This window comes from Gavialis gangeticus, unplaced genomic scaffold, assembly GCF_001723915.1.
Source record: "Gavialis gangeticus isolate Ggan-Ray unplaced genomic scaffold, GavGan_comp1, whole genome shotgun sequence".
Classification (NCBI taxonomy): Eukaryota; Metazoa; Chordata; order Crocodylia; family Gavialidae; genus Gavialis; species Gavialis gangeticus.
The window spans coordinates 96,307,728-96,322,209 of record NW_017729022.1 but is presented as its reverse complement, the minus strand read 5'-3'; the positions used below and the strand labels follow the sequence as shown (position 1 = coordinate 96,322,209).

Here is a 14,482-nt window from a genome sequence, read left to right as displayed (position 1 = left end):
AGCATAGAAATATAACTTGTACTTGGAGTGGGAGTGGTAAGATCAGTGGTTTGTCTCCTGGGGAGTTCATGTCACACTCTTAGACCAGCAACTAAGTCCCACTCTTATGGACTTTATTCTTCCTGTAGAGAGTTATCTAGAGTTCAGGCAGTATATTTGCCAGCTACGGATTTTATTCCAAAACTTTAGGAGCTCTTTTAGATATTCTGGGCTCAAGCCATGGAATACCTTGAGGATAAAAGAATGAAATTCTTAAGCCGATTCAAAATTCTATGGGAAGCCATCACTGAGAGTTAACAGGTCTGATGTGCTTGCAGCAGAATAAGCTGGCTGAGGATATATACTGCAGCATTTTATACAGTTGGAAATTTTCATGACCAAACGTACAACGTTGCTATATCCATTCAGGCGACAAAAACATTACTAACTTCAGCCAGGCCATAACTGAACAATGTGGAACAATCTCCTAGCCAAGTGCAGAAAACAGGAAGCACTACTTGCTGAGATTGCTATGAAAGCTGAGCAGTAAGAAAAGCAAGCGTAGTCACACACTACTGAACATTTATAATTTACCCTTTTCTTGAGCTGTCTATCCACGTTTATGAGAAGGTCATGAGAAGGTTCCCTTGCTGCATCTTCAGCCCACTGAGAAGGTCAAAGGCCTTGCTGAAGTCCAGATACAATATATCCACACTATATATTCCCTTCATCCCTCCTCACCCCAAGTAGTTACTTTGTCAAAGAAGGAGATCAAATTTGTTTGACATAGTGCTTTTTAGTAAATCCAGGCTGAGTGTTTGTGATCAGCTTTTCCTCCTCCAGATCCTTGCAAATGGACTTCCTTAGGATATGCTCCAGTAAGTTCCAGGGTACTGAAGTGAGACTAACCAGTCTGTAGTTCCTTAGGTCCTCTTTTTTTGCCTTTTAAAAAGATGGCCACTATGCCAGCCCTTTTCTTCTGGTATCTCACTTGTCTCCAACAACTTCATAAATATTATTAAAGGGTTTGCCTTTCCTTGTTTGTTGCTCATGTCAAGCATAGTAAAGTAGCCAGCACTGAAAATCCTTATGCTGGATCCTGCACCGAGGATTTTGGCACCTTTCAACATTCTTTTCTTTCCATTCAAATGCAAAAGAACAGTGTTTGTCTTCTATAAACTTGACAGGAATAGCCTTCAAGTTTAGTTTGTTAGTTATTTGTCTCTGAGATGAGATGTGACCTTCAAATGATCTGAACTCCTGATCTAAATTTCTGCTTGCAAGAGAAGGAACAGCAGGCAAAACATTTAAATCCTTCCCAAAGACTATAAAGCCTTCTATTGTATCTGCTGATCAGGAACATAACACCAGTCCATTACAGTATTTAAACAAGTTTTAAACCCTGATGACTAAGAAATGACATGCTGGCAGTAGTGTGAACAACTCCCCCAAGTGTACCTTCCTGACTTTGCACACGAGCACGAGGAACTGCAGAATATGTGCATAGATTTAATTACCAAGGCTCACAAGATTTTGAGCCAACTTGCAGAAGGCACAGACTCACCTACTGTAGGATCCATGGAGACAGATACTTGAAGAAGAATTTCCATATTTTAATATGCACTTTTCATTTAGGAGAACAGAGAATTTGAAGTTCACTCTTCAGTCCTGATGGAAGTTTGGAACATGTCTGAAGAGAGAACTTCAGACTCTAAATACTAAAATAAAAAGCTTTCTCCAATCTTAACATTAATTCTGATAAACAAGATCTATGTTTTGGACATCTGTACAATAACTACTGGCATACATGTTACTATACTTAACATTACCATAGAAAATAAAATGGGGGATACAAAAACAATCATGAGGGGGGACAAGGCATCAGTACCAAAACACAAGACACATTTGGAGCACTAGTTTCCAGACTCAGAACCTTTACAGTGCAATTCAGTACCTACATCTGTGCTGCAGCTGAAGCAAAATAAGAGAAGAGGTCAGAAAGAGAAATCAATCTAATGTAGGGGTGGTCAACCCCCAGTCCATGAATCAGATATGGTCCCCAGCACTGGGTCACCCATGGGGAGCTCCACAGGCTGTGACCCTGCACATGAGATTGGGCATACAAGGCCGTGCAGGGCCTAACCCCAGCACGTGGGGTAAGATAGAGACAGAGCAGGGCCCCAATCCTTTTGCGTGAGGCAGGCAGAAGCAGCATGCAAACTTCATCCTCGCAAATGGAACTGGGCAGAGGGCAACGTGTGGTCTGATCCTGGAATAGACCACTGGCCCAATCCTAGCATGTAGTGGCCGGTCAAGGCAGTATAAGGCTTAATCTGAGCATGCAGGTCAAATCTTGGTGCATGGGTCAGATCTAGCTCATGGACAGGCCCTGTGTCACTCATCTGGTGTGTGGGGCCAGGAAGTTGAGCACCACTAGCTTAATGTACTGTCAAGTCATAGATTCATAGATGTTAGGGTCGGAAGGGACCTCAATAGATTATCAAGTCTGACCTCCTGCATAGACAGGAAAGAGTGCTGGGTTCAGATGACCCCAGCCAGATGCCCATCCAACCTCCTCTTGAAGACGCCCAGGGTAGGGGAGAGCACCACCTCCCTTGGGAGCTCATTCCAGACCTTGGCCACTGTAACTGTGAAGTCCTCCTAATGTCCAGTCCAAATCTGCTCTCTAATAGCTTATGGCCATTATTTCTTGTGACCCCCAGGGGCGCCTTGGCGAGTAGAGCCTCACCAATTCCCTTCTGCACCCCTTGATGAATTTATAGGCAGCCACAATGTTGTCTCTCAACCTTCTCTTGCGGAAGCTGAAGAGGTCCAGGTGCCTTAGTCTCTCCTCGTAGGGATTGGCCTGCAAGCCCTTAACCATACGGAGTGGCCCTTCTCTGAACCCTCTCCAGGTTATCCACATTCCTCTTAAAGTCAGGGATATCGACACTGACAGATCACAGAGGTTGCTTCTTGCACCAGAAGTTCAAAGACAAGTCTCAGTTAAGGTTGATCCTCAACTCATGCCTCAATTTGTATTTCCAGCACCAGACTATAATATTCTGAATATCCACTGGTGTCAAATACAGGATTCCCCAATGTGTCCTAAACATCATGACACATGAAAGTGGCAGTGACAGAGTTGCGACTTATCAGCATATTTATATTTAGAAGTGCATAATGATGTAGTCTCTAGCCACACAGTGGAATTAAGTCACTCTCACAATTTCAAGACAACCTTTGAGGTTATCACGGTCAGTTTTTACAGTGCACTTGTCTATCAAGCCATGGTAGAAAACCATGGACAGCTAGCCTGTAGACTGCACCCAGGACCTATCTAATTACTGAGATGCCTTGGGAGAGACAGGCTCTTACATGGCTATTCCAAGCCCGCACAGACAGAAATTGAAGATACCTGTGACTGAATGGTTTATAACTATCTAGTCTCCTTGATAAATTTTCCAAAACTTAAATTTTATTTTAAACTAGTAAGAAAAAAATAATAATTTGATACTGTGGAACAAACTCCAATGGAGTTTGAAGCTGCTGAAAAATAAGGTGTAACTGTTGCACACAGTTAAACCAGTAAAAATAACAATATAGGTCCTTCAAAGTAATTTGATGGAAAATGACAATTAAAGATACTAGCAGCCACCAATATTCTGAGCAGGAGGAAAGGTGATGGGTCTTCTTGTCACTGACCCAGAGGGGACAAAACCCATCTGGCATACAAGCAAAATGCAGTTTGAGAGTAGAGATGTATTTTAATAGCAACCTTAAGAGAATATGATCATTTTTATGAAGTATATGCCAATTAAGTTATTTTGGGGAATTCTCTTTTCTCTTTGATATTTGTCTCCTAATTTAGGTTCAAAAGAGTCCAGTCTCCTGTGGCAATCAAGGTCAGCCTGTTCAGATTTTTCTATCATTATTACTTCTATACTAATTTCTAAATGCTTTCCACCATTATAAAAGTTTTTGTGAAATTGTAAGAACAGTCTGTAATACAATGAGAGAATCTCAAAATAGGCACACAAAGCAACACTTACTGCCAAGCCCACCAGCATATTTTCACCCACTGAGATCTGAATCCTCAGTCCAAAAAGGGCATTCATTCCCCTCAATTTAAGTTTGTTCATTAGCTGGGTGTGTACTTCATATTCCATAAATGGCAACAGATTGCTGATAACTGTTGCATTGGCTTCTGCTTGAGCTTTCTTTTTCAGGCGACATAACCTGTTGATGGAAAGGCAGATACATGGAATTACCCAGGACTTGAATACGTAGGCTTATTAATGGTTAAAAACAAAAAGCAATGAGACTTTACATTTTTAACAACTGAAAACACATTCAAGTTCTTTTTTAGAATGAAAAAAATAGATTTTATATTTTAAGCATAGCACCTTCCTAAGCATCAGTCAGCACAGCATTAAATTGATCGGTCTTGGCTTATAATAAATATTTGCCAGTAAAATGTTGCTAAAATTAGCCATGACTGTACCTTGGATTTCTTGTTTAAACACCTTCCATTATAAAATTCATGAATGTTAATGAATTCAGAAGTAGGAAGTGCTGCTGTACTTCAGTTCAATAAGCCAAGGCACAGATAGAGTAAAATGACTTATCCAAGATCGCAGAAGGCAGAGGAAAATCCAAGAAGGAAACCTGTTCTCCATGACTTCTACTTCCTTTAGCCACATCTTTTAAGGCCATTAATACAGAATCATAAATAAGCATGAGAGGCAGACAGTAGATCCTGGCATTTAATGTAAGCAAGCTAACTGTGCTTTACAGAAGCAGTTACTTGCTATAACGTAACTAAAGCAGTCCTTCCTGGATCATCTCACAACAAATCAATTACTTTCAAGAGATGCTCCACAGGTATGCCAATCAAGAGGGTTGGCATATCCAATCCAAGTCAGAATAACAAAGCAAAAAAAGGAAAGCAACTGCTCATATTTAAAACGCAAAATTACAATACCATAATTAAATTCATGCAAATCTAAAAACACTGAATCTGCCCTTCACTCTCAGATGTACTACCACCTAAGCCAGGGGTGGGAATTTGGGCCTGTGGGCCACACAGCAAGTTTTGCTGAGCTGTTGTGGGCTCCCTATGAGGCCACAGGTGGGTAAGGAGCAGTGTTTGGGAGTGGGACAGGAGGGTAAGGCTCACAGGAAGGGGTCATGGGACTGTGACAGTGCAGGGCCGAGGCAGAGCCAGGATTCGTTGCCTAAACACCCCAGACAGGGGCCAGTTCCATAGGCAGGAGCAGGGAAGGAACAGATCGCAGCTCTGCCCTGGCCCTGGATGCAGCTTCCTGCCCAGCTGTGGCCCCATCCCACACAGCTCCCAGATGGTCTCCATAGAGTTCTTGGGACTGCAGGATGGAGAAAGTGCAGGGCCAGAGCCAGGGCCAGGCCACGATCTGTTCCCTGCACGTCCCTGGCCTCGCGTTGTCACCGTCCCACGATTTCAGGGTCTTCATGGAGACCAGTTGGGAGCCATGCTGTTAGAGTGCAAGTCTAGGCAAATGGGATGGGACCACAGGTTTGGGGGGAGCTGCATCAGGGTTCTTGGGGCAGCAACAGCAAGGGTCCAGATCGGGACAGAGCCGTGATCCACTCCCAGCACGCCCCTGCCCACAGAACTTGCACCTGTTGCAGTGGCACGCAGGGAGCAAATTGAGGTTCTGCCCAGGCTGTCACCACTACAAGATCCTGGAGTCTCCCCAGCCCCCAGGATGCCACTCCCCACCTGCCTGAGGCCCCATCCCAGCCAAGCACCCTGCCCTTGGGGGTCCCACCCCTAGCAGTGGGTATAGGATGAACAGACCAGGGTGTCTGGGCAGTGAGGCTGGGTCTGGTGCCAGTAGCAGCCAGAAGGAGTCACTGCAACCACTGGGGCTGTCAGGAAATACAGTCTGGTTGCTGTACAGTCCCAGCCCAACTTCACACCTGGGTGTGGCAGGACCAGTTCACAGCCCAGGCTTCTTGGACTGGACTGCCATGGGCTGGTGGACAAAAATCCCTTGGTGGGCCAGATCTGGCTTGTGGGCTGTATTTTGCCTACTCCTGACCCAAGCTGACTGACTAAGCAACACTGCTGTATTTCTAGCAAGTAGCAAAATATTCCCCCCACCATTAGTATTTTTAAAAATATTTAAAAGAAAGAAACTACAATTGTATTTATAAATATTAGTACAGTATCATGGTTTATTTGTAAAGAATAACCCATGATACTTAACAGTGCATGTAGGATTCTCTTTAAACATATATTCTGAATATGTTTCTGAATTCATAAAGATAAAATGACAAAGAAAAAAAAATCTAATAGAAATTTTTTTCTCTGTGGCTGTACTATCCCACCTGAGGTCTGCATTTAAAAGGGAAATTTTGGTTAAGATCTTAGTGGGCATGTATACATGTGCATATTAATACAACACAATAAACTCTAGCACAGTTCGTGCCAGAGTTTATTGCTCCTGGGTGCAGCCTTTACACATGCACCTGGAACTGCAGAAAATTGAGCTGGGACAGAGCAGCCCTTGTTGGCAGGGGGCTGCAGGAATCAGCTTGGCAGGCTGGGGCTGCTCCAACCTGGGTCAGCGTGCTGTGGAGGGGCTGGCTGGGGCAAGAGGGTGTTCAACGCAGCCCTGCACTGTAGCACCCTTGTGCCCCAGCCAGTTCAAGTCCCTGTTTACAGCTGCACTGCAGCACACTAAGTAATACTACCATAGGATAGTACTTGTGTTAGGCAGTACTATTCTACAGCAGCATTAATTAGTTTACTGCAGCCTAATAGCACCGCGCATGTAGATAGTGACATTTTATTGTGGAGCTAATTAGTCAGCTCCTCAGTAAATGTCTTGTGTAGATGCACCCAGTATGATTATGGGACTTCTACTTTTCTACCACATGCCAAGCTGTGTTTCTCATTCTACTGGTTCATTATTTTGACTTAATTTAACCAGAGCATAACTCCTTATTTTCATTTTCAAATCTTTGCCCTCCACAACCATGTAGGCAAAAACAGTAATTTTAGTAGGAAGTACAAAATAATAGAGACAATGTAAAATGAGATCAAAGTTAACTGCTGTTCATCAAGAACAAAAATAGTATAATTACAAAGTTGCCAGCTAGCTATTGGTTACTTCAAATAACTGAACATAACATAAAACCTGTAATTTTGTTCAACCACAGAAAGAAGAAAATCTACCACAGTAGTCAGAAAATGAATATTCTGATTGATACCTGGCTTGAATAAGACATCCTTTCCCAATAACCATTGCCTCTACAGGCAAATCTATTGTTGTGAACAGAACATCAGGAACCTTTTGCTTTCGACAATTGTAACAGTATGTGAGGTGAGCAGGAAATGGCATGTTCAGTTCATCATAAGGTATGTGGCAAAATCCACAACCTGCAGGTGAAGTTTCTTCAATCCTAGAAGTACATCATGAAAAATATATTTAAAATGTGTGCATCAATTTAACAAGAGCATATGTGTTCACATATATAAATTTATCCTATACACACAGACCTATTTAAGCCATCCATATCAGTACAATTCTTCTCTATTCCAGCTATGTGACAATGTTCATATAATTATATCAGTGTACAGAATAAAATTGTCACAAGCTACTTACTAAAATGGTATTTATAGTGCGGGGGGGGAGTGGCAAAATGCGGCCCAGGGGTGCCTGCCAGGCCACTCTATCCGGCCTGCAGGGCCCCTAAAAAAATTAGAAAATTAATATTTATCTGCCCTGGGCTGCCTGTTACGTGGCCCTCGATGGCTTGCCAAAACTCAGTAAGCAGCCCTCTACTCAAAATAATTGCCCGCCCCTGTTATAATGCCTATGCTTCAACCTTCATTTAGTCAGAGATCAAGAAACAAATGCATAAAATTGCCAGTGGTTTATATTAGTTTAACATACTACTTCAATTACTGTAGGATCTATGTTTCATGGTTACTGCAACATATTTATGGCAAACTTCTGTGTATAAATGCATATCAAATACAGTATGAAGCATCTCCTACAAGACTATGTTTGAATAAACTATACAAAGGTTAATCAATGGATTAAATATGACAGCTATTTTCACTGGAAAGCAGCATAATACAGTTTGCCACTGTAAACCAAAAGACCCAGAGAATTTACCAAACTACAGTATTAAACCAAACTTGCTAGTCACTCAGATTTGAAACAATTAAAAATATCTTGGAATAACTGTTGCAAATACAAAGACTATGCAGTCTGATCAAATTATGATTTTTTTTAACTACTGTATAAGGCAACATGGTATATTTATTTTGTCCTGTACAGCATTATTTTGCTTTAAAATTTCTGAGTCAGATTTTAAAGATTTAAGTAAGATTTGTACATGGGACCATTTTTCTTTATATAAGGGATGTGACTTTCTTTAGATGTCACAGAAGTATTCTTTCCCATGGTGAGAGTTTATTAAATGTTCTTATGGGACAGAAAAATACAAACTAAAATATCTTGTATTTTGACTACATCTTTAAATAACTGATCAAAAAGTGTATCTTCAGAAGAGATAATCACATGCTAATAAGAATAATCATAGGCAAAATGCTAAGATACAATGCTTCATAGAGAAATGAGGCACCTTTGTGCTATAACATATGATTTGGGCTGCACGGATCCTGTAGGTCTATTATCCAAATGAACATACAGGAAAAGTACTATTAACAATAAAAAAAGACAATATAAATTGCTACTCTACGAACTAATTATTTTACAAAATTTTTTTTTTTTTTTTGCTATAGAGGGGGGAAAAAAATCATAATAACTAGTAAATTTAGTCTTTTCCTTTAAGCTTTAAGACAGTTATAAATGTCAGTTTATAGAAATATCTTCTGTAGTGATCCAACTTATTCGTTTTTATATTGCATATAAACCATATTTGATTTACTACACAGCTACTGAACACAATGCAGTAGTTCAAATACTATATCTGCACCAAAATTTAGCTTAAGTTATTATTTGACAGTCAATTTTTGTAGGGTTCTATGCTAAGGTGAGAAAGATACCTGAAGAGTGTCAAAGAAAAAAACGAGTTATAATTCTGTGGTTAGTAGTCAAACGTGTTACCTTACTCAGGCTGTTAGAAATAAAAACAGAATATTTAATTTGGTGCAGAATTCCATTACTTCTGTTGTTGTTGTTGTTAGTGAAAAATCAGTAAAGTGGTTGGTCCCGCATCCTGCACTGTAACACTGTAACCTACCCTAATAGAGAAGAACTATCTTGGCTCTGAGGAAAAAAATCAACCTCTCCCTTCTCTGACCCTATGGAAAAGAAGCCAGGCTGCCATGACAACCTTTGATCCAAACAGCCTTCCATGGTGCCATCCTGGAGAAACCTAGGGTTCAGTACAGCTGCCGTGCCAGATGCAGACAAAATACAGACCTCTTCACTATAAAAGAAAAGAATTACAAAGTGAATTCCTGTTACTGGGTGTTAAGCTCCTTTTATATAAAACTACTAGAAATTAAAAGGCCTATGCAAAAGTCGCACTGAATTCAATAAAATTGCTAATCCCTGAATATTTATGATACTAGTAACAACGATGACTAGCAGATCAACAAATAAATCTTCACAAATACTCCTGTTTGGTGTTTTGCCCTTTTTATATAGATAGAGAGCTGGATGCAGAGAGATTAATGAGACTTGCCCAAAACTACAGAGACTCTGTAGAGGAAGTGAAGAGACAGGAATCCCTGGCTCCCATAACTTTTTACTGAAACCACCAAAAAGCAAACTCAGCAGTAGCTTGCCATAACCTTATTTGTGAAATCTTGAATCTTTTGTATTTTACAAATTACAGCAAATTGTTTACAATAATATAAGGTGGAAGTTGAAAACCTTATCATTTTATAACATGCCTAATAAAATGAACTTACAAAACAATACTGACAAAGTTGCATCTTAGTAACTTAGGATAAAAAGCAATAAAATATAAGCAACATTTTAAATTAGAATGGCAAGTATAAATTCACATATAATTTAGTTAACTAATTACATTCTTGGTTTAAAAAAGTTTGCACAAGTTAAGGTAGTGATCACACTACATTTATAGTTTCTGTAATGTTACAGATTTAAAAACAATAAGCCATGCATGATAAAGAGAAACAGTGCTGTTCTCCATTACTTCAAATGAGAAATTTATCCTTTTACATGTAATTTCCTTTCCTAATTATTATGTCCAGCACACCAGTATTATAAACAAGGCTTTAATCTCTTTAAGGCACAGAATCATGACTGTACTGAATTATTCCACCATTAAAACATTCTCTGAACAAAATATTCTACCAGCTAATGAAAATATAAAACACACTATGAAATGAATGACTAAATATATTTTGTACCCTCCAGTCAAATTCTAAAATAAAATAAATAATATTATGTCAAAAATGTGATTCTAGACTGTTTGTTATGTTATTTATGAAAAGCTAATTTGCTGCAAAGCAGAAAAAAGATTCCAAAATCCCAAGCAGGGGTGAAAAACAGAAAATCACTTAAAAATAAGGGTGGGATAGACTGTAAGAACATCCACGTAAGAACAAAATAGCTATGGAATAAGCTTAGAAAAAAATAAACATAACACAGACTGTTGAGGTTGTTTTTCTAGTTCCCTTACTCTGCTACAGAAAGGAGGACTTTATTTCCAGAGGCTGTATTGAAACAGAAGGAAGGTGAAATTTGTGAAAATTCATATTTGTTTCTTCCATATGATATGGCAATGAATCTGGTTATGTCTGTTTTGATGGTTTTGGAGAGACCATTTCTGGTCATTTTCCATATTTCAGCAATGGATTCTTTTACCCATGTTGTGAAGTAAGCCTTGATTGTCTTGTTTCTTTTGTAGCTTATCAGAGTAACTGTAAACAGAGACTGATTTCCTGTCTGGTCTGGTTCTTTAAGGGCATAATCTTCCCACATGCCACTACTTTTTCTTTCAGGTCACTAGGGAGGGATCAAGCGGATAGGATTAATTCCTGAGAACTATGGAGCACCCATAGGAAAGTCTAGGAACCACTGTATCCATATAAAACACACAACAAATCCCTTATGGAGAATATTCTTTGTCCAGAGATAATAACTATAAATATGACTGAGACAAGTTATTTGGAAAGTCAACATAAGAGCTGAGAAGGAGAAAGATGAATCAAGCAGGCAATCTCAGATTTTGTAAAACCATCCTACAACTGCACACTGGAAAAAACAATAGACCAAGGTGACTGAAGCTAATGTCAGAACACTGATTTATCACAAACCCTGCTACATGAACAAATGTGGGGGTGGGGAGGGAAGAGGAGAGAGGGTGTCAAATATTACAAATAACTGAAAGATGATGAAGGCATACGTCCGTATTTAGGATACTTAAGAAGAAAACAAACTGTAATAATATTGACTAGAACAGGTAAAAAAAAAATGCTGTGTTTACCCTAAAACTTCCTTTCCAGTGATCAATTTTTTTTCACTGAAAACTATCAAGACAAGAAAGCTTCTTATTAAAGCATCTTTTATGCTCTTGCTTAGTGATATAAAAATCAAACTCCTGGTACAATTCTTCTCAGTAGGTGAACACCTCCATCTTTTACATCAGCCTGGCTTCCTAACTTGCTGATTTAAACCCCCCACATCAAGAATTCACTTGCCCTTCGTTTCTTTGGATTAATCAGTTCCTACACAGAGACCCTTTCACACAGATCATCATCCGTATGTCACACTGAACATCATTTGGACCAATTCAATCAATGCTCTATTCCAGTTCCTTTTGTTTATAGAGGATACTGCTGCAATATTGTCTGAATTAGTATTACCAACAGTGTTCTTGAAGTAGGATGGTGAGGCAAGCTCAGACACAAGAGTAATTAATTTTTAAATGCCTATAGAATTTATGTAGGTTCCTCAACCTATAAGGTTCACATGTCTGATGATTTGCTCTCTTTCAAAAGTATCAGTTTGATACCAATTATATATTTCTCTCTGAAGGAAAGCGAGAGCATCTTCCACTTGCTCCTTGATAAATTATATTTGGATATCTTGGTATTTTGTCCACATTAAGAATTCTGTACAGGCTGTTTCCTGGAATTGGAAACATGAACTGCTTTAGGCTAGGAAAACTGGACAGATGGAAGATTTCGTAATATTCTCTTCCGAAGGTTCTAGTCAAGCATTTAAATTGAGAAGAAGAGTGATATTTTGTTGGATAAGTTACAAGTTTTTTGCCTTCTAGGTGAGCTGGCTGTAAGCGGTTATCTTTTAGGGTGGATAGCACTCCTCCATTTTTGGTCCCTAAACTCCAGCAGATGTTGGCACCAGAACAGGGGAACTTATTTCTTCTGGAAATTCAACTCCTGAAAGGCCTTATATCTTTGCTCTTTTGGGTAATGTTAGACAGAGCCACTACCACACTTCGTGAGAAAAAAACCATTTATAGTGGCAAAGGAGGGGAAAATTTTGTCCAAAATGTTGCCTCTACTTTTTCTGTGTAGCACTGGAAAGTAGAAGTTAAGGCAACCACTTTCCCAGCAGATCTATAACAGGAACATTACAGTACCATGCTCTAGAAAGGCAGGATGCGAGCTCAACTCCTGCTTCCATGTCTTCAAGCTTACTACTTTAGTAGTATTTAACTGCCAGTCATTCATTAACAAGGACAGTTGCACTATAAAATGTATTTTTATAAACTCTGTAAGAATTCCAGCAGATAAGGTTTAGTGAATTTTAAAGTAAACCAGTTAATAGTGCTAAAAGCAAACTTGTACAGGCGAAGTCTGTTAGCATAAAGAATAATTACAATAGTTGCTGAGTTCATTTTGAAAAGCAAGAAATATCACAGCTATATACCTAAACTGTGAATCCTAAAAAAGCTTATCAAACTCTCCAAGGATAGTATGCTATAGTACCAACATCCACTTATTTAGAGTTCTTTTACCATTTTTAATCCACTGAAGCTGGAATTATTTTATGGCATAAGGAAAATCAAATCATCATTGTGATTTACCAAATGCTAGTTGATTCACTGTAGCCCACTACAGCATGACAACCCAATGCCTTGGCATGGGATTTTATCTCTTGTCTGATTTCTGCCCACCACGCATCTCGTGTCTCTGGTTCATCTGAAAGACAAAGTATAAATCAGTTGACTAGGCTGTAGCTACCGTCGAGCAGCATGTTATTAAAGTATAACAGACACACTCTATTAAGTGGTTGTTTTAATTTTCAAATTTCTGTTGTATTCCCTCACATTTTGAAATTATTTCTTTATTTACTTAGATTTATATTTTGGTTATTGATCAAAAGTCATCATAGCTGGTTTATTTAGTTCCTTATCAATCACCAGTTAAACAGGTTTTGTCAAATTACTTGTGTTCTTGCTGTTGTTCCAAAATTTTATCCACTTGAGGGTCATGCTGTTGGGCAGCCAAAAGCCTGAGGATTGTACCTCATTTGCATAAAACAATGAAGATTGAGTATCACTCATTTTAAGCTGCTGTGAAATCTTCCAGTAATAGCTTTTTTCTCCTGTTAACTACATTTTTGTGTTAAGAAGTATGTTACAACTTTGACAGTTTACCTCATCCCATTTTCAAACCAAAGCAAAAGTGTGAATTCAAATCATTTTAAGTGTTAGGCTACTAAATTTTAAAAAGTATTAAATAAAGTGATGTCTATTTCTACTCATTATCACTTTTCCCTTCAATTCCAATATCATCAAAAATGTGATAATAGTTTTTAGAAGTGCGTTATTCACCAAATTAAATTTATTGCTTAACATAAAGCAAAACCATTAAAAAATACAACACAATATACTTCTACAAATATTACAAATGCATAAATTCAGTAATGCTAGTAAAATGCTTTTACCCACTTCTTTTAAATAGCAAAATAACATACTTACATATACATCTCTACAAAATTTAAAACACTAATTTGGCACATTCTTCACAAACTAAATAGTGTAGTGAGTTTGAAACACTACTCTGTTTTTTCAAAAGTGGTCAGCTGCAGCATATATAAATAAAAATTATTTAAATGATATTGGCAAATAAAATAGGATTTAAAAAAACCCAAGGCAACCAGATGCTACAAAGGAATTTGTGTAGGTGGGCCCTCATGGTCATAAAATTCCACTGAAATCAACAGAATTTTGGGCAGACCTTGGAAGACCAGGATTTAAAATGCTAATTAAGAAAACTAAGGCATATTTCGAACTGTTAAGACATACTTTTAAGCGTAGTATGGCGTATACATAGACATCATACACAAATGCCATATTTACTTGCATAAACACAGAAACATGTTTCCCCCCAAAATTAGCCTTCCAAAATTAGCATTCCCACCTTAACTAGGGAGACTGACATTTCTACCCAGAACAGAAGCAATGAGATTCTGTAAGATGGCTACTGCTTTTCCTTCTCTTCCCCGCCAGCAGTTGCATGGAGACAGGCAAAATCTGG

General features: G+C 38.8%; 1 protein-coding gene across 12 annotated transcripts in view; it reads right to left on the bottom strand.

Moving 5' to 3' along the window:
• C2CD5 (C2 calcium dependent domain containing 5) overlaps positions 1 to 14,482 on the bottom strand; it is a 126,092-nt gene that overhangs the window by 37,332 nt on the left and 74,278 nt on the right. For 5 of the 12 annotated variants that reach the window (XM_019515660.1, XM_019515650.1, XM_019515649.1 and 2 more), the window contains exons 10-13: positions 13,027 to 13,141; positions 9,241 to 9,429; positions 7,237 to 7,428; positions 4,032 to 4,218 (exon numbers count right to left, since the gene is read on the bottom strand). In XM_019515660.1, coding sequence (XP_019371205.1) covers positions 4,032 to 4,218; positions 7,237 to 7,428; positions 9,241 to 9,429; positions 13,027 to 13,141 — 683 coding nt within the window. The remainder of the gene's footprint in view (positions 1 to 4,031; positions 4,219 to 7,236; positions 7,429 to 9,240; positions 9,430 to 13,026; positions 13,142 to 14,482) is intronic. The other 7 variants (XM_019515656.1, XM_019515661.1, XM_019515654.1 and 4 more) reach the window with 3 other exon arrangements.